The sequence below is a fragment of the Podarcis melisellensis genome (assembly GCF_964234715.1).
Source record: "Podarcis melisellensis genome assembly, chromosome: 7".
In the NCBI taxonomy this organism is placed as follows: domain Eukaryota; kingdom Metazoa; phylum Chordata; class Lepidosauria; order Squamata; family Lacertidae; genus Podarcis; species Podarcis melisellensis.
Window position 1 is genome coordinate 40,323,570 of NC_138539.1, and position 23,139 is coordinate 40,346,708.

The window sequence follows — 23,139 nt, forward strand, 5'->3', positions numbered from 1 at the left end:
GGGGCTGCTCAAAGACCAAAGGACTCCTAAAAAGAGGAGGTTGAGGGAACACTCCACAATGGAGGGTGTTTGAAAAAGGTTGAAAGGCTGCCAGCTCTGCATGCAAGGGGTGACATAACTGGGCTCCTGAACCCCACAGGGGTGCCGCAGAAAGAATATATTTGGTCAAGGGAGCTGTGGACTCATAAAGGTTGAAAATCTCTGATCTACAGTGTACCTGTCAAACATAAAACGCAATGTTTCCCCCCACCTTTTAGGTTACAAGACAACTCTACGGGACGCTAGTTATGGAGTTAATTCACTGGTTCACAAACAACAAAAAGTTTGAAAGTCAAGATACTGTGGCATTACTGGAAGCAATTTTGGTAGGTAAACAGTAAATGCAAGATGAATAATCAATATTTTTCATCAAAGATGTTTATAAACACTTCATGCTCTAATTCTCAGGCTTTTTTGGTGACAAGATTTTATTTGTCTTGGCATACATCATTGATTCACTTTCAGTTCAGTATATGGCAATCACCCCAAACTTGTTCTTAGATTTGTTTTTTACTGTCTCGAAGCATGCAGGATTCCAGCTAAGTTTTGTTTTAAAAAAACATCTATATTACACTAATCACAAAATAATCCTTTAAAAAAACCAACCAACCAACCAACCAACCAACCAGAAACCTGTTTTCAGTCTGTTTGCAAGCAGAATGTGAAAGAAATCTTGGAGAAGTATTAGAACCATAAGACACTCTCAAAGTAGACCTTGAGATATTTTCCTGTATAATTTAGAATGAAAAGTATGAGAAATCTCCCTACTTTTTTCCTTATCAACTAATTCTACATTACTCATCCAATGAAGTGTGCAGTACAGGGGTTGAGGAAATAAACTCTTATCACAAAATTCCTTTATGGTGAACCAAGCCCATTCTCTGTTTCAGGAAGGGATAGTAGACCCCGTGGACAGTACTCTGAGAGACTTCTGTGGTCAGTGTGTCCAAGAATTTTTGAAATGGTCCATTAAGCAGAGTACGCCACAGCAGCAGGAGAGAAGTCCAGTAAATACCAAGTCGCTCTTCAAGAGACTATACAGTCTTGCTCTCCATCCCAATGCTTTCAAGCGGTTGGGAAGTTCTCTCGCTTTTAACAACATCTACAGAGAATTTAGGTAAGCAACAGAGTTTGTATTTTTGCTATGCTGCATGAAAATAATAGAGGGAATGTTCATACTTTGAGGAGAGAGAATGCAGTGTTTACTAAAGCTTCCACAGAGATCAAAACAGTATTTTTATACTGTGGCTGAAAAATGGTGTGATATTTCTGGCAACAGAAAGGATGCTTTCTTGTCTAATGCTGAAAATATTAGTTTGCTTATCTAATTTTTTCATGTTTCATAGGGAAGAAAGTGCTTTGGTGGACCAGTTCGTTTTTGAAGCATTGGTTGTGTACCTGGAAAGTCTGGCCTTAACACATGGAGATGAGAAATCTTTAGGTATATGTTTAAAGCTTGTTTCAAAGTTTGTTTGATAGGCTTCATACTTGGTGCTTCAAATCTTGAAGAAATGCAGACCTATATATTTGGAGTTTTTAGTTAAAATGTTTAAGTTTTGGAAACTGCTAAAATGTCTGCCTTGTAATAAAAATAAAGAAACATGCTTGGAAGGGCAAATTTGAAATGACATCCCTTTTAAATGCTTCTCATGTTCCACATTTTATGTTAATTTACTTTTTCATTATTATGCACTTTTTTGAAATTGTAAATTTGTGAAGTAAAGTGTATTTTTAGCATTGTGCACACGGCCAGAAACAGACATGACCTTTTAGAAAATTTATTTTGGGCCAGTTACCATATCATATTTTCAAAACATTTAAAACAGGCACAACCCAACAATGTTGTGATGCTGTTGATCACCTGAAGCGTATAATTAAGCATAAAGCATCAAGCCTCAACAAAGAAAATCAACGGCGGATACCTAGGTTAGTAATCTCTTTGGATTTCTGAGAGGCATGTTTGTTGTGAGAAACAACACAACACATATAATGTAGATTTGAAATACTTTTCCCCCCTCAAATTTATAAGCAGAGCAGTGTTTTAAGTAACTGACTGCCTAAACGGCCTCGGTCCAGTATACCTGAAGGAGCGTCTCCACCCCCATTGTTCTGCCCAGACACTGAGGTCCAGTGCCAAGGGCCTTCTGGCGGTTCCCTTGCTGCAAGAAGCCAAGTTACCAGGAAGTGGGCCTTCTTGGTAGTGGCCCCGCCCTGTGGAACGCCCTCCCACCAGATGTCAAAGGAAAAAACAACTAACAGACTTTTAGAAGACATCTGAAGGCAGCCCTGTTTAGGGAAGCTTTTAATGTTTAACAGACCACTGTATTTTAATATTTTGTTGAAAGCCACCCAGAGTGGCTGGGGAAACCCAGCCAGATGGGCGGGGTATAAATAATAAAATTATTATTCTTTGGCTAATAACTTCAGACTTCTTCTTTTTTGTAACCACCTTATATAGGGGATTTCCACAGACATCCATATGCTTGGAGGATGTTGTCATGTGGCTTTTGATGCAGTGTGGACGACCCCAAACAGAATGCCGGCATAAAGTTATGGAGCTTTTCTTCGAATTAGTTCCGTTGCTGCCAGGTTTGTACGCTGCAGCATATGTGAGCAATATGCTGCTGGTGTAAATATGGTGGCTGTGAGACAGTGAGTGACTTCTTGCCTTTGTGGTCTTTTGACTGTGTGCATGGTATCTTCACTTGTCCCTTTGTGAGAGCAACCAAACGAACCAGGAAGTCTTCCATTAACTATCGTTGCCTGTTTTGTCCAAACTGTGTGGTGAATCAAGAATTCTTCAGTTGAGCTGTAACCTTTGCCTTGAGCTCACTAAATGGTTTTAGGCAAGTCAGTGTTCTTTTTAGCTTGAGTCCCCCATATGAATCCACATGAAGTCTTCATTTGCTGGTGAAAAGTTGTATCTGAAATAAGGTATGTGGGTACCTTGTTAACATTATGGGATTTAAATAGCTCAGGATTGTAACCTAAGAATTTGCTAAGGTCTTTTTTCTTTCTTTTGCTAGAGTACTGTGAAATTATCTTTCAATTTTCTTCAGGGTTGTGATACATAAATGATACAGAATATCAGGAATATCTAAAACATGGCTAAAATAAGATCTATAACACGATACCTTAAAATGTAGGAGTGAGTTTAAAGGTGAATAACATAACCAAATTAAAAATTGTAATGTATGAGAACAGCAGCTGGACAGGATGGTTTTAATGGGGAAATTTTCTTTCATGCTTTTGCAGCCAGAAAAGAGAGATCTAGCCACAGTTTCCATTAAGAATTTGTTCAATAGACATAGGCTATATACCATTTAGAGGTCCTACTTCTGTTTCTTCATCAGATAACAAGTCCCCATCTTCTTGGTTGGGTGATGTTCTTCAGAAACAAGGAATCTCTTTCCTCATTAAAAAATTTGAAGGAGGTGGTTGTGAGGGTGAAAACATATCCGGAATACTGGCCCACCCGACTCTTCATGATTTGCAAGAGACCTTTAGTTTGCGTGCTGTTGTGCAGTGGATGGATATGCTTCTGGCTTCTTTGGACTGTTACAATACTTTTATCGAGCAGGGAATGATCAAACCAAATGAGATGCTGGGTAAGTAAACTACAGAAGCAGCTTGTTTGATCACTTGTCTTTCATAATCCATTAGAGCAAAGTGCATAATAGTGGGATACCCACCGTTCCACACATTGTGCCGGCATGCCTTCATGCTCAGATGTTCCCTTGCTTTATCCCAGTGCCTCAGTTCTCCTTTACAATGTTTGTCTTACTCTCACACAGAAAGTTCAAAGTACTCTTCTATAGCAGCCTTTGACATCTGGAGTTGTCTTACTTCCACAAGCTCTTATAGTCATCTTTGCTGTTAACCACTGTAGGCCACATTACGTGAAATAACATTCAGCTGATTTTTAAAATTACTCTTTTGGTATTTTAGTACAGTGGTGCCCCGCAAGACGAATGCCTCGCAAGACGAAAAACCCGCAAGACGAAAGGGTTTTTCGGTTTTTGCGACGCTTCGCTAGACGATTTTCCCTATGGGCTTGCATCGCAAGACGAAAGCCCATAGGGAAATCTCGGGGACCTTTTTTTAAATGCTGGCGGTGGGGAGCAAAGCCTTTTCCCCCCCTCCGGACTTCAGAAGAGGTCCAGGAAGGCCGGCGGGGGCGAAAGGCTTTGCTCCCCACCGCCAGCATTTTAAAAGCGGTCTGGGATAGCAGGGAAGCGCTTCCCGCTATCCCGGACGGCTTTTGAAGGCAGGCAGGGGGGGCAAAGACTTTTGCCCCCTGCCCGCCTTGGGAAGAGGTCCTGGACCTCTTCCCAAGGCGGGCGGGGGGCAAAAGTCTTTGCCCCTCCTGCCTGCCTAACCGGGGGCTTTTAAATCGCCCCGGGACTGTCCGGGGCGATTTAAAAGCCCCCAGACGGCTTTTGAAGCCTCCCCCCGCCGCCCGGCATCGGGGCAGGAACGCCTCCCCCCGCCGCCAGGCTTCGGGGCATCGTCCCGATGCCGGGCGGCGGGGCGAGAAAGCCTCCCCCCGCCGCCCGGCATCGGGGCAGGAACGCCTCCCCCCGCCGCCAGGCTTCGGGGCATCGTCCCGATGCCGGGCGGCGGGGCGAGAAAGCCTCCCCCCGCCGCCCGGCATCGGAACGATGTCCCGAAGCCGGGCGGCGGGGCCGCGAAGCCTGGGCGCGCTGGCAACTCTCCGCAAGGAGCGCTCCCGCTGCTTGCGGAGAGGTCCGCGAAGCCTGTCCTGGACCTCTTCTGAAGGCAGGCGGGGGGCAAAAGTCTTTGTCCCCCCTGCCTGCCTTCCCAGGGGCTTTTAAATCGCCCCGGACAGCGGAGAAGTCCTCCGCTGTCCCGGGCGATTTTGAAATGCCGCCCGCCAGAAGAGGTCAGGGGAAGGCGGTTTCCATAGGAACGCATTAATTGATTTTCAATGCATTCCTATGGAAAACCGTGCATCGCAAGACGAAAAACTCGCAAGACGAAGAGACTTGCGGAACAAATTAATTTCGTCTTGCGAGGCACCACTGTATTATTAAATATGTATCTAAAATATAATGTGAGTGGTGCAATAGAAGGGAAGGGAAATTGAGTGAAACATAGTTCTAGACCGTTGGGGGCAAAAAGTATCTTGGTTTTGCTACTTATTTCCTTCACATAATTCTTATGTCTAACAAAATAAGGTGGTATTTTATATTCTGAGGAAACTATTTCTATGCTAGTGCATTTTCCCCCTCCAAGCTACAAATATAGGGTCTTCATTCCTGACATCGCTGGGCTTCTTCCTGGAAAAAGTGGCCTTGCATGATGTGTCTGGCGCAGAACAGTGTTTTAGCACTGGGTCCAAAGGCAACATGTTCAGTCCACAAGAAAGAGAAGAGTACAATTACAGCAAATGTACAATTGTAGTTCGAATTATGATTTTTGTAAGCATGGTTTTGGAGACCCACCAGCAGGAATTCTGGAAGGTAAGCCTGTGTTTGTTGCCCAAGGTCTAAACAAAAGTGCTGTTAGTTACCTGTGCTCAAGAATATGTGTTTTTTGAACAGGCCCTGCTCCCCATGCCTCATCTACTATATAGTTTGGAGTGTGATTTGTCTGCCTGTTTGTCTTTTCGTTTATTCTTTATATGTTGAGATTCCTCTTGAGATCTCAAACTTGGCATGAGGGTTTCCCAAGTGGGAGCAGTGTTCTCCATTGGTGTTTGGATGTTGGCCATTGTTTGGAATCAAGATTGTGTGCTAAAACATGGCTTTGGTGCAACTTCAATCTTTTTTGTCTAGGTTTGGCAACCTCTTGAAATACCATCGCCAAACTCAGCATGATGGTTTCTGAGGGTGGGGGGTAGTCTTTTTCAATGTTTGGATACCAGGAGCTATTTTGATTCAAGATGGTGGACTAAAACTTGATTTTGGCATGTTGTTGTTTGGCATCTGCCTGTCCTGAGAGACAATGGAGTGTGCCTCTGAGGGTGAAGCCAAACCACTGCGTTAGCAGCACCGAAGTGACCTCCCCAGGGCTTAAGCACTGCCAACTTGGCACAAGTGTTCCAGAAGTGGGGGAAGCAATCTTTTTTGAGGTTTGGATTCCGGGCACCATTTTGAATCAAGATGGCAAACCAAAATGTGACTTTGCCATGACTTTACCTGATTTTTGGTGTGATGGGTGAAAACTCACAAATTATACTGTCCGTTTAAAAATCACAATATTTTGGGTTTCTAAAAATTCCCCGGCAGCACTGGATGTTTCCCTCAAGTGGCAAATTATTTGCTAAATGGAAGGGAAGCTCAAAAGCTGTTTGTTACATCGAGGAGTTCAAAATAAGAAGAAAATCCAGTAATTACTTGTAGAAGCCATTTGCTGCAACCTAAAAAAACACTCTGGATCCCAGATTGCCATTGTACATGGTAAAATGTGTCCTCTGACCCTACTGATGAATGAGCTGCGGATCCTGTTACATGGGGTTAATTACCAGGCAAGGTAAGTGGATTACATTAAGACAGCAAAACCAACAAGTAAGATGTGAGGATCAAAGGGACTATTTTGCTTCCGGTGAGACGTGCAGGCAGATAAAATCTTGAATGATGAAACCTTGAATGTAAGTGAAAATGGTTGGATCATGAAATTAAAACTTCTTGTCTCATTTTTATCTTGTAATTCCTAGCTGCTTGAGAGACAGTTGCTCAATGAGAATCTGATAGAGCTCGTTGTGAGGACCGTCTGTGACCCCAGAAGCATAGGGTTTAATGTAGCTGATGTACAAGTTATGGAAAAGCTTCCGGATGTTTGCGTCAGGCTTATAAAAGCTTTGATGAGATCTCCTTATAGAGAACCTCTAGAGATCAGCATAAAGAAAATAATAACGTCAAAAAGGTAGGATGTCTCTGAAAATAAGGATCTAATAAAGGCATAAAACAAAACAAATGACTTATTGCTCAAGCCACATGCTTAGTATCAGTTCTCTTTTGTTTTGCCAGCATTGAGGAACTTTGCAGTGTTGAGCTGTACAATCCAGACGCACGGTTGGATCACGTTAGGATTGGTTCCATCCTGTCTGCATGCAAACAGCTTCATAACGCCGGCCTTCTTCATTGTACCTTGCAGCATGAGGTAAAAACACAGCTTGTCATTTGTACTGGCATCAGCACTTTGTAAAGCAAAAAATATTTATTTATTGGAAGTAGTATAAGTTCACTAGTTTTGCAGTAACTACACTGCCAACCTATTATAGCATAACAAAACATCAATATAAGGTGCTGTACATTATGCAGTTACCAGTAACCATGTCTCTTGACTGGAGGATAATCAGAGTGCATTTCCTTTGCAAAAATGGAGCAAATACTTCCTCTCTTAGGGTCTCCTTAAGAAGATTGCTATCACATGTTTGAATTTGTGCACTGTTGGGTGAATCTAATTTTGTTCGCATTGAGGTTCTCGTAATGACAGCTGCTCATGAGATATTGCTGTTCTGGTGGCATTAAAACCATGGTGTTCCGATTCTTGGTTATTTGGGGGGCAGGGCATGCTTGCAGGAGGAAGGCATAACGTTTCCTTCATTCCTGATGATTGCTTAACTCCAGAAGAATCTCTTAAGAAGAGTTTGCAAGTGGCAAGAGAAGAAAAGGCACATCGTAACTTCAGCTTTATTGTCGTCCCCCGCAATGATTCTGAACTTTTTTTTCTACTGCATTTTTTGTTCTTTTCCTCCTCCCTAAGGTTTCAGCTCTGCATTGCGAGACTGGCTCTAAACTCATGTTAGTTGTATACAAAGGTATTGCACCAGGAGACGAAAGGCAGTCCCTACCCTTGCTGGACATCAACAGTAAACGATTAGCTGAGAGTCTGCTGCATCTGGCTTTTGCTTTTGGTGTACAGGTGGGAGCCAGGCCTTGTTGATGCCATGCATGTATTTTCTGATGTTCATGTCCCTGATATTTCAGATTATCCAATTTTCTGATTGCTGCTACCTGTGATTTTAGTTAGCCACCCAAGTTGTTATCAGTATCACAGAGCAGAAAAATTTAAATGGCGTCCTCTGTCATGAAATAAGTTTAATCATGTCCTTCATTCATATCTTTCTACATAGGTGTGTGAGTAGATATAGATTTCACTTAAACTCTGTGATGAGCACATTCTGTCTCTCTAAGTGGAGGAGAACGCTCTTGGACCCTGGCTTTTGCACAAGGGAACCAGGATCCTGTACAGTGGTACCTTGGGTTAAGAACTTAACTCGTTCTGGAGGTCCATTCTTAACCTGAAACTGTTCTTAACCTGAGGTACCACTTTAGCTAATGGGGCCTTCTGCTGCCGCCGCCACACAATTTCTGTTCTCATCCTGAAGTACATTTCTTAACCGGAGGTACTATTTCTGGGTTAGTGGAGTCTGTAACCTGAAGCATCTGTAACCTGAGGTACCACTGTACACACAAAATCTCTCCCCTCTCATCCTTTCCACTAAGGGAACATTGATGTCGGAACAGCTCTGCACCCGAACAGCAATGCTTAGGAGACCTTTCCTTCTTTCTTTCTCTCTCCCTCCACCATATTGTTCATTTAAGAAAGAGAAATACAATATTTATTACGGCCATAGGCCCATACAAGTAAAAACAACACATAAATAACAGCTTGTGTACGTGGGAAGGAAAAAAAAAACACAGCCGCTAAAACACCACAATAACACTAAAATACTATAAAATAGAATGGCATACTACGCCTTAGTTAGCTTGTAGTGCTCCTTGGCGTTGCTTTTGGGTAAGGACAGCGACCAGGAAATAAATCAAAATACCAACAGTAGCAAAAGAGAAAGCAGGACCATGGTCCTCCAGAGTGATTGGCTGGTAGCTAGAGCCCAGAATCACCTTATACTAGCAGATACTGATGCTACTCTGGCACAACCCTTGAGCAGAATATTCCAAGCAGGTTGATTCTTCTACATGGGTCGTGCTGTTTCATATGCATCATATGCTGAACATACAGCTCTTGACCCTAGCTTTTGACACCTCAGATACAGTCAGAAGCATAGGCTGGGTCCAAAGATGTATTTTTTTAATATTGCATTTTAAATTGATGACACCCACCCTTGGGCCTTATGACGAAGGGTAGGTAATAGATTGAATGTTGGTTTTTAATAACAATCCCAATTTATTTTACTAATTGATCTATTTAATTAATTTATTATATAAATTTATTGACAGTTTATCCCAATAATTAATCTCTCTGAGACAGACAAAAAGCAGGATGCTATTGCTCAGCATAAATATTCATTTTTCTCAATGGATGGAGGATATCCTGATTCACCCAAGGTTATTTTTTTAAGGTTGTTAATTCCTAGACCCATAGTTACCTCAGGACCCGAGAAGGCACTGTAGTTGAAGAAAGCTCACCATATTAATTCCTCTTTTTCTCTTCTCTGGTCTGGTGTCCAGGATGCTCATTGTTTACTAGATTTTTGTTCTAATGTTGGAGTTTTTTTTGAATAGCTCCTCAGACTGGCTGGGGCTCCTCCACCCAAACAGGATTCTTAGCCCTTCCTCCGTTTGTGTGGAACTGAGAATGCTCCAAAGTTGTAAAGATGGGGAAAGGTATACATTTTTTGACTGAAAAGTTTGCTAATGATGTTAAGAAACACAAATGTAATACTTTTATATTCATTTCCCTATAGTGCATAGAGCTGGTGAGTCTCCTGCTGAACACATTAATGTTATCTGTGCCATTATCTGGAACATCTCAAAGAAACCTTATCAGTTTTTCTCATGGAGAGTATTTCTACAGCTTGTTTGGGGAAACCATTAATGAAGAGTTGCTGGAAAATATGGATATAGCAGTACTTCAGCTTATGAAATCAGCTCAAGACAGCCCCAAAATGGTAATGTACTTCTACTTTCAGCTGGCAAACTTATTCTCTCACACATTTTACTCCTGAGCAACTGAAATAAAAGAGAGAGAGAGAGAGCAGTAACCCTACCTTCTTGTTGCAGCAAGGAATATTCTGTTTCCTGTTTTAATTCAGTAAGCATAATCCCTGTGAATGTTTGTATACGGCTGCCCCAGCGCTTCCAAAGTCTGTGCCTAGCGACAAAATGGGAAAGATGTAATTTTTCTCTCTCCTGCTGTACTACAAACAGTGATTGTAAGGATTTTCCCCTGGTACTGACATCTGGAGACCATTTAACTTATACATTCTTATTTCAGGTTTTGGGCAAAGTCTGAAATAATGAATTACACTTTGCTATGTTGCAAATTTAATCAGCTTAAATGTCTGAGAAAAATTTAATGCATCGTAAGCATTGTTAATCTATGTGGAATCTAAGGGTTTTTGACATTGCATTTTCATTTTCTCAGATGCTTAATTTCAGCCATTCTTTGTGGAAGGCCATCTTTGGCAGAAACGGCCATAGAAAAGCTTAGGACCAGTGTAATGATTCATTTGGCTGCCAATCTTGAAAACATTATGCTTTAGTCCGGGTGTTGAATTACATCAATATTTCATGGTACCCATATTCTGCTTTCAGGTTGGTACTGTTTTGAATGGTATGTTGGACCAGAGCTTTAGAGACCGTGCTGTTCGCAAGCAACAAGGAGTGAAACTGGTGTTGGCTATCTTGAAAAACTGGAGGCAGCTTGACCACTGGTGGACCAAAGATTCTGCTCCTGAAAGCAAAATGGCTGTCCTAACCCTGCTAGCTAAAGTTCTGCAGGTAAAGCTACAACTGTAATAGCTGAGCTCAGGGCATGTGAGGGAGCCCAAGGCCCACTCTGGTTAGTTTTAGAGAGTCGGTGATATCACAACAGATCCCAGGTGTGAAACATTTAAGAAAAATCTAGATGATATTCTTCTAATTTTGAAATGTTTATTCTTGAGGTTTAACATTTTTTTATTGGCACTCTATTTTGGAAAGTGTGCAAAATATGAGCATGGAAATATTTGGGGGCTTTTGTTCAAAGAGCTGTCTCCAGTACAGAAGTGATCCCAAGGTCTGGTTATGTGGTGCAGCTAACACCCAGATCCAGTCCTTAGGTGCTGTATAGATCTGCGACCGCTTTCTCTGCTGTGCAGTGCAGCTGTGAAAGGCCTATGCATATCCTAATTCAGTGGCCTAGGACATTTGAAACATGCAACTCAACCTTGGCTGTCACTTAGGGAAACACTGGAGGTATCCTGGGTATTTGGAGGAAACTGAAGATGTGCAATAAGGCCAGCTGCACTGGGGTGTTCTGCACCCTGCAGTTGTTTTCAGGGTGCTGAATTAAGATGACCTATCTACACCTCTTTCAGCATTCCTATTGAACCCTAGTAATTATTACAGCACCCCTCCCTATATTATTCTGTTTTTACTATGTATATGCCTTTGCTGATTTTATGCTGTGAAGTGGTCTATATATGTTTTAACAACAACAGCTGTATTCCTTACCTGAATGTTGCATAGTTAATCAGATGCATTTCCTGGACTCTGTACAATAATGGTTGGATCAGGTCCTGGGCTAACTTGAAAACATGTCTGGTAACATTAGTCTTTCTGAATGATTGGACCTTGTTTTTCTCTGAGGGTGTGTGTTCTGATGTAGGGAAGAGTTTCTTCTGATTGCTCCTGTTCTTAATTTGCATCATTATCATTTTCTTTGTTTCTTTTTTGCTGGACGCTATCCGCCCAGAGAATCTTATTCCACAAAAGGTTTAGGATAAAATAAATAAATAAATAAATATTCAATCCGAACTTCCTAGCATACACATGTGGTGTCAGTTAAAACATATTTTAACAACTTTTTTGACTGATGTAGTTGTATACATGAATTAATTCTAAGTGAAAACTTGGCTTTAAATTTCTTTCCTTTCTCCAGATTGACTCTTCTGTGTCATTCAATACACACCACGAGGCATTTTCTATAGTTTTTAATACATATACAAGTCTACTTACTGACCAGATGTTGGGTCTAAATCTCAAGGTAAGTTATTTTTTTTTACTATTTGCAGAGTTAGCATGAACTTTGTCCACACAATCATTCATTCATTCATTCTTAAAGAAACTTGCAAGTACCCTCAGAGAGGTCTGCAAAAGCCTCAGCGAGTGTCGCTCCTCACCACATGAACAGTTTTGTTTTCAAGCCATTGTTTCCACACACTCTGTAGCCAGGATGGGCAGTGGGCACAGAGCAATGCAACAAACTTTAGAGTAAGCCCAGGATACCATGTTTGGATCGAACAACAACAAACCAGTTTTCACAGCTGAATTTGAACCATGGTTTTGGATTGTGGTTTTTCGGCCCCAAACAAGCCATAGTTAGTGAGCCTGAACAGGTTTGCATATACAATCAACCCAGAGCTAAGCTAAACAGACATGGTTTACCATTGCATCTTACTGCAGACGACCCATTTCCATACCACACCTGTTCCCCCTGTCCTCCCTACACAGCTTTAACTGTGTTTACTGCTTGCAGTTACCCAAGATTAAAAATTAGAGCATTACAGTAATTTCATCTCCCTTGTTAACAGTGAAATATGGTTAGTGTTGGCTGTGATAGAATTCAGCATGCCTAACTTGTACTTGGCAGATATCCTCTCCTTCCTCAGAATTTTATGGGAAGAATAAAGATTTTTAGATGTGCCTGAACATATAATACAATTGATTCTAAGTTGCATGTGTATTTCAGAGTCAAGCTGTTATTATTCTTCCATTCTTTACTAATCTCGTTGGAGAAAGGCTTGATGACCTTAAGAATGCACTTGACCAACTTGTAGTCTTTAATTTCCCTTTGAGATCGGATGAGTTTCCTAAAGGAACCTTGAGATACAATAACTATGTGGATTGCACGAAAAAAGTAAGTGAAAAGATCTGTCATTTACACATAGGCATTTTAGAATGGCTCTTACCTGTTCTGAGCCCTAAGTAATACACTTTTAAAAATGAAAAACAAACAAAATTTAGCTTGTATCAAACAAAGTTGTTCCATTTTCACAATAAATTCTGCTTGTGCAATGATTCAAAGTCCTTGCGCTAATGGGAAGATTTGGTTGGATCCAATCCTGTGAAACAAGTTGCAAGCAGAAATGCTGCATCTGTGTAGGCTAAAGTAAAAATGATTTCTATTATATGTTTTTTATAGAATATATATTATATTTTGTTTTCACTTTCAAATGTATCTTTAGTTCTAATCAGATTTTGCATATACTCTGTTTATCTCTTCTCGACCCCGCCTGCCCCTCGCCAAACTCTAGTTCCTAGATGCACTTGAATTATCCCAGAGTCCCATGTTGTTGCAGCTGATGACAGAAATTCTTTGCAGGGACCAGAGGCATATAATGGAAGAATTATTTGAACTCAGCTTCAAAAGAATTGCCAGAAGGTAGTGCTTTAAAGTAGTAGTGTTTCTCCCAGTTTTTACAAATCACACAGTTTAAAAGACAAGAGTTGGTAACTAGTTGAACTCAAGCACTGAAGCGAAGGATTATTGAGAATGCAGGGAAACTTGTTTAATTTCAGATTCCTTTAGTTGCAGCCATTTAAGCTTTTCTTGGTTGTCTATATTTCCTGTAGGCTGCTATGTGTGATTGGTGCGCAAAAATATTTTACTTACATGGCTTATATGCCCAAAGTTTTTATTTGAAAATATCCCTGCAGAGCCTGTTTTTTTTAATTTATTGTCATAGTTAAATCACTTCTTACGATGCTTCTAGAAGAGATTTGGGATTGGATTTGAGTTTTAACTAGGAATGTGATTGAACATCATTCTAAATTTTCCACTATGTTTAGGGGCAGCTGGGACAAACAAGTAACGTTGCTGGACACCATTCACAAAATGTTCCAGAGTGAAGCCCTTCTCTCAAATGCAACTCGTCAAGCCTATGTGGACCGCTCTCTTCTCATCCTGTTGCTTCACTGCAGCTTGGATGCCCTGAAAGTTTTTTTAAGTAAGATTATCGTGGAGGCTATGGAGACGCTGAAATCTAGATTTACCAAGGTAAAGTTTAATCTGTGCCTTCTGAAACTGACATTTCAAATAACTGAATAACGGTACACTTATCTTCGAAGCTGCTTAAGCATTTTTGCTGAGTCATCACCTAGAATCTTTTTCTACTTTTCTTTATTTTTTCCAGTCAAATGAAACTGCTTTTGAAACACAACTCAGCAAGAAAATGAGCTATTACAAAATTCTGAAAGTGATGTATTCACGTCTTTCTAAAGAAGAAGTATATTCTAAAGACTCTAGAATTAACCAGGCTTTCAAGGGCTCCACATGTGCAGAAGGAAATGAACTTACGAAGGTGCTAATGAAGTAAGAATTTCTCACTTCTCCTTTAAACCAGTGTGCCACCATTTAGCTCGATTACACATGATGCCCCAACTCAAGTTAGGCTGTAGGTCAGTCCCATCAGCTTAAGTTTTATCCAATTCACAAGTTCGAACATTTTGAAACTCCTGCCTGTTGACATCAGGCAGGCACTTCACTGTACTCTTTTCGGCAACTGCTAAAAAATACCCATGTTAACGAAGTCTATGTGGACATACAGAAGCTGCCATGTGTTTTGTTGTGGTTTTAGCATATTGATTTTTATTTTTAAAATATGTTTTAAACATTCGTTTTTACTGTTTTACAGACTGTATGATTTCCTGTAAAAGTGCTCTTTATCTGTTTTGATTCAAGGTCCTGCCATGATGCCTTTACAGAAAACATGTCTGGTGAAACTCAGCTATTGGAAAAGAGGAGACAGTATCATTGTGCTGCATATAATTGTGCCATTGCTGTTATTAGCTGTGTGTTCAGCGAAAGTAAATTTTACCAAGGCTTTCTTTTCACAGAAAAACCAGAAAAGGTGTGTATATATTGAAATGTTACCCAGGCTTAGAGGTTAATAGTGGCTGGCTCTGATATCCAATTTGGCTTTAGAAAGGTTATCAGCTGGCCCACCAATCAAGTAAGATGCACTTATTGATGCTACTGTAGTCTCAAGTCAGTTCATTCAACATGGTACCTGTACAAGGAAACTGGATAAATTAATAGCACTTCCTATTTTATTGGAAGTACAATGGTACCCCGTGTTACGTAATTAATCTGTTCCAGAGGTCCGTTCATAACAGGAAACGGCTCGCGACTTCCCCTTGCATCCCAGGGCAAAGGTCGCAACAAGGGGCATCTACTTCCGGGTTAGTGGAGCGCATAACCCACATCATTCGTCAGGGGGAATGGTACGTAACACGAGGTACCACTGTAATAAAAAGAGATTGGTGGGTGATTGCTATACAACATACCAGATCTACTGAGTAACCTGAGACAGTATATTTATAAAGGAGATTGGTGTCATCCCTGCAGTACCTCCATCCAAATCATTTATAAAGATGTTGAACAACAACGGGCCCAGGACAGAACTCTTTACCCTAGGTGCAGGAGATTCTCCTATCTAAGCAATGCTGCCGCTTGCAGTAGGCAGAAAGGACAAGTTGACTGTCTTCTGTCAGGGCTTGGAATACATTGTGTGGGCTTATTTCTCTTGGGAATGTCTGCTTTCAGTGGTGAGATTTGTGGAATTTAGATTTTAATAAGAGCAATTAATATATTGGATTTTTATATGAGAGACATTACACAAACTTCTGTAAAACAAGAAAATCTTTAATAATAAATAAATAAATAAATAAACCTTTTTAAAAATTGGATTTTTATTGAACTTTTTGTGATGGCAATTACTTATAAATGCATTATTGGAACATACAACTAACTGGGTAATTAACATTTTGTAAATTGCAGCATAATTGTTCATTTAAAATTTGCATGTCTTCTTTTTCTGCAGAATCTCTTTATTCTTGAAAACTTGCTGGATTTACAGTACCATTATTCATTTCCTATAGAGATTGAGGTAGGAAATGGTTCCTTTTTAATTTTCACTGCTAATGTATTATTTCCCACAACAATAAATCAAATACAATGGAAGCAACATCAACAATAATACTGTGAAATAACATACTCTTTCAGTTTTGAGAAGGTAAAATGAAGTCACCTCCCTATTAAGCGAAGATCTTACTGCCTTAAGAGTTCTAGACCAAGTTAAGAGTTGTGATTAAATCACAGAACACAAGTACAGTGGAACCTTGGTTGTCGAACGTAATCTGTTCTGGAAGACCATTCGACTTCTGAAACGTTTGACAACTGAGGCGCAATTCTAGTCAGCAAAATGCATTGAAAAAATGGAGAAACTTGCCTTGGAAGCTGTTCAACTTCCAAGGTACGTTCAGAAACGGAATAATTCACTTCCGGGTTGTCGGCTATCGAAAGCTAAAACGTTCAACTTCCGAAGCGTTTGATGACCGAGGTTCCACTGTATAAAGGTTGAATTATTTCTTTCAGGGTGATGTTTGGTAGCCTTCATAGATTCTGTGCTTTGGCCAGATTTTATTCCAGATCCCGCTGTGTATTTTATTTTGCTAACCAAGCAAGTAGCTGTAGCAGTAAACTTGCCACACAGCCAGGGGCATACGGAGTGGGGTGCGGAGGGGGCTGGCTACTCCGGGTGCCACTCTGGAGGGGGTGTAACAAGATAGCCCCTGCCTCCCCCCAGCTGTAGAGCAGCTGAGGGCGTTCACAGTCAGTATGGGCACTGCTTGCGTGGGCTGCCGCTCTCGCGGGTCATCCATACAGGCTGCCTCTCACACAGTAACCGTATGGGTTGCTGTGCGTGCCCACTCTGTACAGTATGCCGCACATGCACAGTCTGTATGGTCGTCATGCAAGCGGCATCCCGTACAGATGATGCCTGTATGGATGGTGCACGAGAGTGGCATCCTGTATGGTTGCTGCGCGAGTGCAATCTGTACAGATGTTGCGTATGCGCCACTGGGCGGTGCGTCCCGCCCCTTGGCATCCCGCCCCAGGTGCCAGAGAGGGTTCCTCCGCCATTGCACATAGTCTCTTCTGTGGTGGTCTCAGGTAGTGGGGGAGTTTTTCTGTAGGAATTTGTGGGCCCACTGTGGTGTTCTGATCCTGGAGGGAAGCAGGTCTTAGAAGAAAATACAACACAGTATGTGCTTGCTCCAGTTTTGAGAGATGCAAGATGATGATAGCGAGGAATGTGTGATGGTGATACATGATGTCAGCAGATCAGAGTTTGCATGAATAAAGAGAGGCCTGGCATCACATTCAAAGTGTGTCCAACAGCAAGACTGAGATTAGTGGGGATGGTTCCTTCACTGCAAGGTGAATGGAGGAAATGGCAGCCAAAATGGTTGCCTGATGCACAGAGAGCACAAGAAATGGAAAAATCTTTGATCATAGTCTACAAAGGAAGTGGGACAATATAAAAAAACGAGCACAAGGCAGCATTCACCCTTTGCCTGGAGCTAACTTCTCTTCCGTATTTTATAAATTTTGCTTCCATTCGATCCCTCTAGATTTGGTAGCATTATGTGTTATTTAAGCTAATGAGCTTTGAAAACTTTTTTGTATTTTAGGTTCCACTAGAAAGAAAGAAACAATACATTGCCATTAGGAAAGAAGCAAGGGAAGCAATGAGTGAGGATTCAGGTATTATTTGTTACTTCTTTTTTTAACTGTGTTGATGATGTACTTGGAGCTTTACAGAGTAACATAAAAATAACTGTGATCTTTCTCTTTTTTGTATTCTGAATGTTACCCTGAGAGTTGACACATGAAACCAGTTTACTTAGAAGTTCTTCACTGGAGATGTGCATAGATATTTGTGCAGTAGTATAACCAGATTATGCCTTTCCCTTTTAGTCGAGCCGCACTATTTAGCTTCTGCATCGTATATGGCAGATAGCAGTCTGAGTGAAGAGATGAGCCAATTTGATTTCTCAACTGGAGTACAGAGTTTTTCATATAATTCACAAGACCGTATTGCCTCCGGTTCTCGCTTCAGGAGAAAGGTGAGTTGACTTCTCTATTGTGTATGAAAGCTGCAAGTATGTTCATACGCACACGCACGCACGCACACACACACACACACACACACTGGTTTGTGTTCCATTTCTTTCTAAAAGATCGGCATGAATTTTCAAATGTTACAGCTTTGGTCTTTTTAAACATGTAGAGCTGTAGAGGATATATCAGTGTATAGAGCAGGCTTCCTCAAATTCGGCCCTCCAGATTTTTTTGAGACTACAATTCCCATCATCCCTGACCACCGGTTCTGCTAGCTAGGGATCATGGGAGTTGTAGGCCAGAAACATATGGAGGGTCGAGTTTGAGGAAGCCTGGTATAGAGCCTCATAATTTTTGCTACTACTACCAAGCACTTAACTGTAGGAAAGCAATATTATGAAGAGAAAATGAAAGGATAAAATGAAATTCATGTTTAATTTCACTTTTTTAAAAAAAATAAGTATGACATCTTCAGAACTAATTGGCAGTTTTTGCTTGTTTAAAAAGGAGCCCACAGAACCTATAGTTTCAGATGATTTTATGGAACTGGAGATGGATGAGCTGAACCAGCATGAATGTATGGCCTCTATGACAACCCTGATCAAACACATGCACAGAAATAAAATCACACCCACAGTAGAAAAGGTAAGTGTTGGCATGACTTCATATGTTGCTAACATAATCTTTTCCTAGGTCTTTCTAGGTTTAATTGTTTAGAAAGATGTCAGTGTATTGTCACATAAATGCTTGAAGATTGAGCATACTAGCTAGGTTAATGTTTTCTGTTTTCAGCATTGTGTGCAGATACTCCATATTCTGCAAGATCTTGTCCTACTCGTGGTTTATCCCCAGTTACTACAGGAAATAACCTCAACTAGATGAATTGATCCATGAAAGAAATGTGAGATAGATTAGATGATAGATAGATAGATAGATAGATAGATAGATAGATAGATAGATAGATAGGTGATAGGTGATAGATAGATAAAAGTTCAGCTGATTTAAGTCATTATAGATGCAGCCATCAGGCTGTGGGCAAAATGCACCCACTGTTCTCACATCTGAGACATATCAGATGCAGAAAGGTTTGAGCTGCATCTTAAAACCTCAAGCTAAATGGAAAAATGTTTCACACTCAGAAGTGTGGTTCTGATTCTTTATTTGCTTCCTTGGCTTGAATTCAAGCCTGACTTCAAAAATGCAAGGTGCACCTGGAAAGGAAAACCTGGGAGTACAGGCCCCTTGATTCTTTCCTTTGAAGTGGAATGACTTGATCCCCTGGTAACGTTAGGTGATTGACAGATGGACAGCCCTACCCACCTATAAAAAGTGGCCTGTGGGGAAGCTTAGGATCTGGCCTGCCAACTGGATCCTGTTCTTTACCCTTAATTTAAATTGTTTGTGGAACAAACTTTTTCCATGGTTTGAAGTTTGATTTCATATTGAGCAAAGTACTTGTGTTCATTTAGAAATATTATCTTACTGTAGATCGGAAACTAAGTGACATACAGCCATACCTTGGGTTACAGACGCTTCAGGTTGCATTTTTTTGGGTTACGGACACGCCGAAACCCGGAAGGACCGGAACAGGTTACTTTCAGGTTTCGGCGGTTGCGCATGCACAGAAGCACTAAATCACGCTTTGCGCATGCGCAGAAGCACCAAATCGCAACCCGCATGTGTACAGACGCAGTGCTGCAGGTTGCGAACGTGCCTCCCGCACAGATCACGTTCGCAACCAGAGAGTCCACTGTACTCTACTTCCTGTAAAGTATCTGTTTCCCTGTCATTCCCCCCCTGCCCGCGTGCCCCCATCCCTGTGATTTGGGATGCACCTCTACTGGTAACTGAGGAAGAATTGTGGTTTAGCGCTGTGTTTTTGTTGCCTTTTAATTATGCCTTGTAATATAATTGGCTGTGTGTATCTTCTGGGGACTTAGGGTACAGATTCACCAGATCTTCCTCCATGGATGAAGTTTCTACACAGCAAACTAGGAAATCCATCTGTACCATTGAATATTCGCCTCTTTGTGGCAAAACTCATCGTGAATACAGAAGAAGTGAGTCGTTTTTTAAAAAAATGAGACTGTAATTGAGCACTGGTTGTTGTAATAATTTTCTACAGTGTGAGTAAAGTAGGTTGAACTCAAAGTTTAAGAAGGTAATGAAGATTGGAATACAGAGCTGATTAAAATCTTAATCAAACGGGCATTTTTATTATTATTTGGTTCCGTTTTAATGGTTTTCCTTGTTTTGTTTGCATATTGCTGCATGTTGCCCTGATATTTTATGAGATGGTAGTATATAAGTATTTTTATAAATAAAACAAATAACACCTAAAATAATGTACTAATCCCTGGACTTCCATAAAACAGCCATCATAAGCATACATAAGCAGTAGTGTTGTATGATGGATTGGGCTTGTAGTTTTGAAACCTCCAGGTGAATAAAAGTAGCACTTCTAAGATAGGCAACTTTTCATGTAAGAGACATGGAATCTGATCTACTGCCTCTAATTGGAATGTGCTAATGGTAAGGGGAGAAAAATACCTGAGTGGCATGTTCAGGGTGTTCATATAAACCCAACTGTTCAAATATCAGTACCCTGCTTACTTTCCTAAGTATTGTGTGATTATTTATCAGTGAAGCATGAAATGTAATCTCATTGTTGGGCATTTGTAAGAAGTGCCCTCTCCATTTACTTACTTTTTCAATATTGTGCAGCAGTTTCCAAAGTGACACTGCTGTATAGATGGCATTCTGCATTTCTTCTCTAGGTTTTCCAACCTTACACAAAGCACTGGCTGGGCCCCTTACTGCAGCTGGTTGTCTCTGGAGATAATGGAGGAGAAGGGATTCATTACATGGTGGTGGAGATAGTGGTCACCCTACTTTCCTGGACTAGTGTTGCTACACCCAAAGTAAGGAACTAAGAAATATATATGTGTGGACGCATATTTAGGTCGTAATGATCTGATGCAGGGTCAAGGTGTAATTATGGGCCACTCACGAAGATTAAAAGGTGTAGTAAGACTGAAATTTGTAAGTTCATAATGAGAAATGTCCCTGGCAATTCAGGTACGATGATTTTTAGAGCACCTTTAGTTTTAAATGATTTCTTAAGCATTATCCTGAGGAGGCACTCTAGTAAAATAATAGCCAAATGCATTCATCTAAATAACTGTTAGTGATACTATAAATGTATTCTCATAATGTATATATAAATTTAAAGTGTGATTTAAATTTAAAGTTTGATTTGTCTTCTGCAGTTTCGCATTGTTAAAAAAAATTGGAGATTAATTTTTAAAGCATATTCCTTAGTTAAATTTTGATGATATTCTTCACCAGAGAAGAATAGTTACTAATATAATAGTTCAGTGCTTTGTGATTTGCTTTATACTAGGGAAATATCAAGGATGAAATCCTAGCTAACCGGCTGCTTGAGTTCTTGATGAAGAACGTATTTCACCAGAAAAAAGCAGTGTTCAGACATAACTTAGAAATTGTCAAGACAGTAGTAGAGTGCTGGAAAGATTGTCTCAGCATACCTTACAGGTAAATAATTTTAATAAAGGTACTCTTTGTAGTTGCAATACACATAAAAATCATCCTAGTAGTGTGAAGGCTTCTTTTTAAAAGCTAGTTTGGGTAGGTGGACTGTTGCATTTATACTAAACCCTGTTGCCATCATACATGTCTAGCAATGTTAGAATATACCTGTTGCCAATTCTCTAGTATTTAACCTGGAGACATTAAGGATCAATGTGTTTCATGCCTTAGACACAGATGGCAAGCATGGTTCTCTCCAGATGTCGCTGGGTTGCAACTCATCATTCCTGATCCTGGACCGTGCTGCCTAGGCCTGATGGAGTCCAACAACGCCCTTAGAAGACAAACCTATAGCATGACTGGGTGGGAGTTGGGGATCAGGTGTTGATCTAATGCAGGGTTTCTAAAAATGCTCCAATTTGAATAGTCAGTATGACCTTGACCACTTCTATTTTTCAATCTAAGTTACTATTTTTATGATCTCTGTGATTTTGTTTACTATAGGATAATATATGAACGGTTTTCTGGTAGAGATGCCAACACAAAAGACAACTCCGTGGGAATTCAGTTACTAGGAATTGTTCTTGCTAATAACCTGCCTCCCTATGATCCAAACTGTGAAATAGGCAGTGTGAAGTAAGAAAATTATTTTTGTGCAATTCAGCTGGAATGTACTGAACAAAAGAAGTGGGGCCAATAGAGAAGGAAACATGAAACACTTGCAAATTTGTCTTGCAATTCTCCTACCTGTTACTTATTCTTAACCCAACACACAAAACCTGCAATCAGATGATAAATTTGGAGGTTGGTGGTAGGATTTTAAAATAATTGATTTCAACATAAAACTTCATAGTGTTCTCACTGCAGAAGGTTTCATCGCCTCCAAATTTTCATATTTGGATGTGGTTTTATTGCTTTGAGTAAAGCAATTAAATTGATCCCTGCAGCATTTTATATTCAAAGGATTGCATCAGGAACTACAATGATCGCGTAATGCATCTGTGAGATCATGCAGAAGTTTACTCAGTGTTAAATGTGGTTACTCAAGCATGCTTCAGTCTCTGAATTCATGTTGATCATCTGAAAATGGGAAAAATTATGCATATAATGCTGAATTAGAACTAGCTTCCCATACTGGAGGGGAGGGAGAAACAGACAGGAATGGTAATCAATTTCCAAAATGAAAACTGGAACTTTGGGGACTGACATTGAAATTTTCAGCAAACGGGAAAGTAGATATGTATAAAGTGCATGCATGAGGCCAGGAATGGGGAGTCTCTCATCCTCCAGATGTTGGATTGCAACTCCCACCATCCCTGACACTGAGCTGATGAAAGTCCAGAGTTCCCCCATCCCTTCATTAGATTATTTGTAATCCACTTTGTTTAGGTTACAGATAAAACAAGTGGTCTGTATAGGGTTTCTAAACATCCTCTTGCTGATATCTGTTTATTACACATTAGACATTAAAATACCATTCTGAGACTATCGAAGCATATTTCTTCTTCATGCTAGATACTACCAAGCTTTGACTAACAACATGGCCTTAGTAAAATACAAGGAAGTGTATGCAGCTGCCGCCGAAGTGCTGGGACTCATTCTTCACTATATTTCTGAGAAGGAAAAGGTGGATACAGCAGGCTATGTATTTTACAGTTTCTAAAACCAAAG

The 23,139-nt window shown here is 40.6% G+C and overlaps 1 protein-coding gene across 1 annotated transcript in view; it reads left to right on the forward strand.

Annotated features, from left to right (window-relative positions):
- Positions 1-23,139, forward strand: part of PRKDC (protein kinase, DNA-activated, catalytic subunit) — an 83,010-nt gene that overhangs the window by 24,054 nt on the left and 35,817 nt on the right. The window contains exons 26-52 of the mRNA XM_081918479.1: positions 258-365; positions 930-1,156; positions 1,386-1,480; positions 1,866-1,965; positions 2,498-2,628; positions 3,393-3,647; positions 5,296-5,522; positions 6,719-6,927; positions 7,032-7,164; positions 7,771-7,929; positions 9,716-9,919; positions 10,566-10,751; positions 11,893-11,997; positions 12,703-12,870; positions 13,268-13,395; positions 13,803-14,010; positions 14,147-14,325; positions 14,695-14,863; positions 15,836-15,901; positions 17,490-17,562; positions 17,776-17,924; positions 18,427-18,564; positions 19,860-19,979; positions 20,697-20,840; positions 21,323-21,474; positions 21,973-22,104; positions 22,984-23,095. Coding sequence (XP_081774605.1) covers positions 258-365; positions 930-1,156; positions 1,386-1,480; positions 1,866-1,965; positions 2,498-2,628; positions 3,393-3,647; positions 5,296-5,522; positions 6,719-6,927; positions 7,032-7,164; positions 7,771-7,929; positions 9,716-9,919; positions 10,566-10,751; positions 11,893-11,997; positions 12,703-12,870; positions 13,268-13,395; positions 13,803-14,010; positions 14,147-14,325; positions 14,695-14,863; positions 15,836-15,901; positions 17,490-17,562; positions 17,776-17,924; positions 18,427-18,564; positions 19,860-19,979; positions 20,697-20,840; positions 21,323-21,474; positions 21,973-22,104; positions 22,984-23,095 — 4,077 coding nt within the window. The remainder of the gene's footprint in view (positions 1-257; positions 366-929; positions 1,157-1,385; positions 1,481-1,865; positions 1,966-2,497; positions 2,629-3,392; positions 3,648-5,295; positions 5,523-6,718; positions 6,928-7,031; positions 7,165-7,770; positions 7,930-9,715; positions 9,920-10,565; positions 10,752-11,892; positions 11,998-12,702; positions 12,871-13,267; positions 13,396-13,802; positions 14,011-14,146; positions 14,326-14,694; positions 14,864-15,835; positions 15,902-17,489; positions 17,563-17,775; positions 17,925-18,426; positions 18,565-19,859; positions 19,980-20,696; positions 20,841-21,322; positions 21,475-21,972; positions 22,105-22,983; positions 23,096-23,139) is intronic.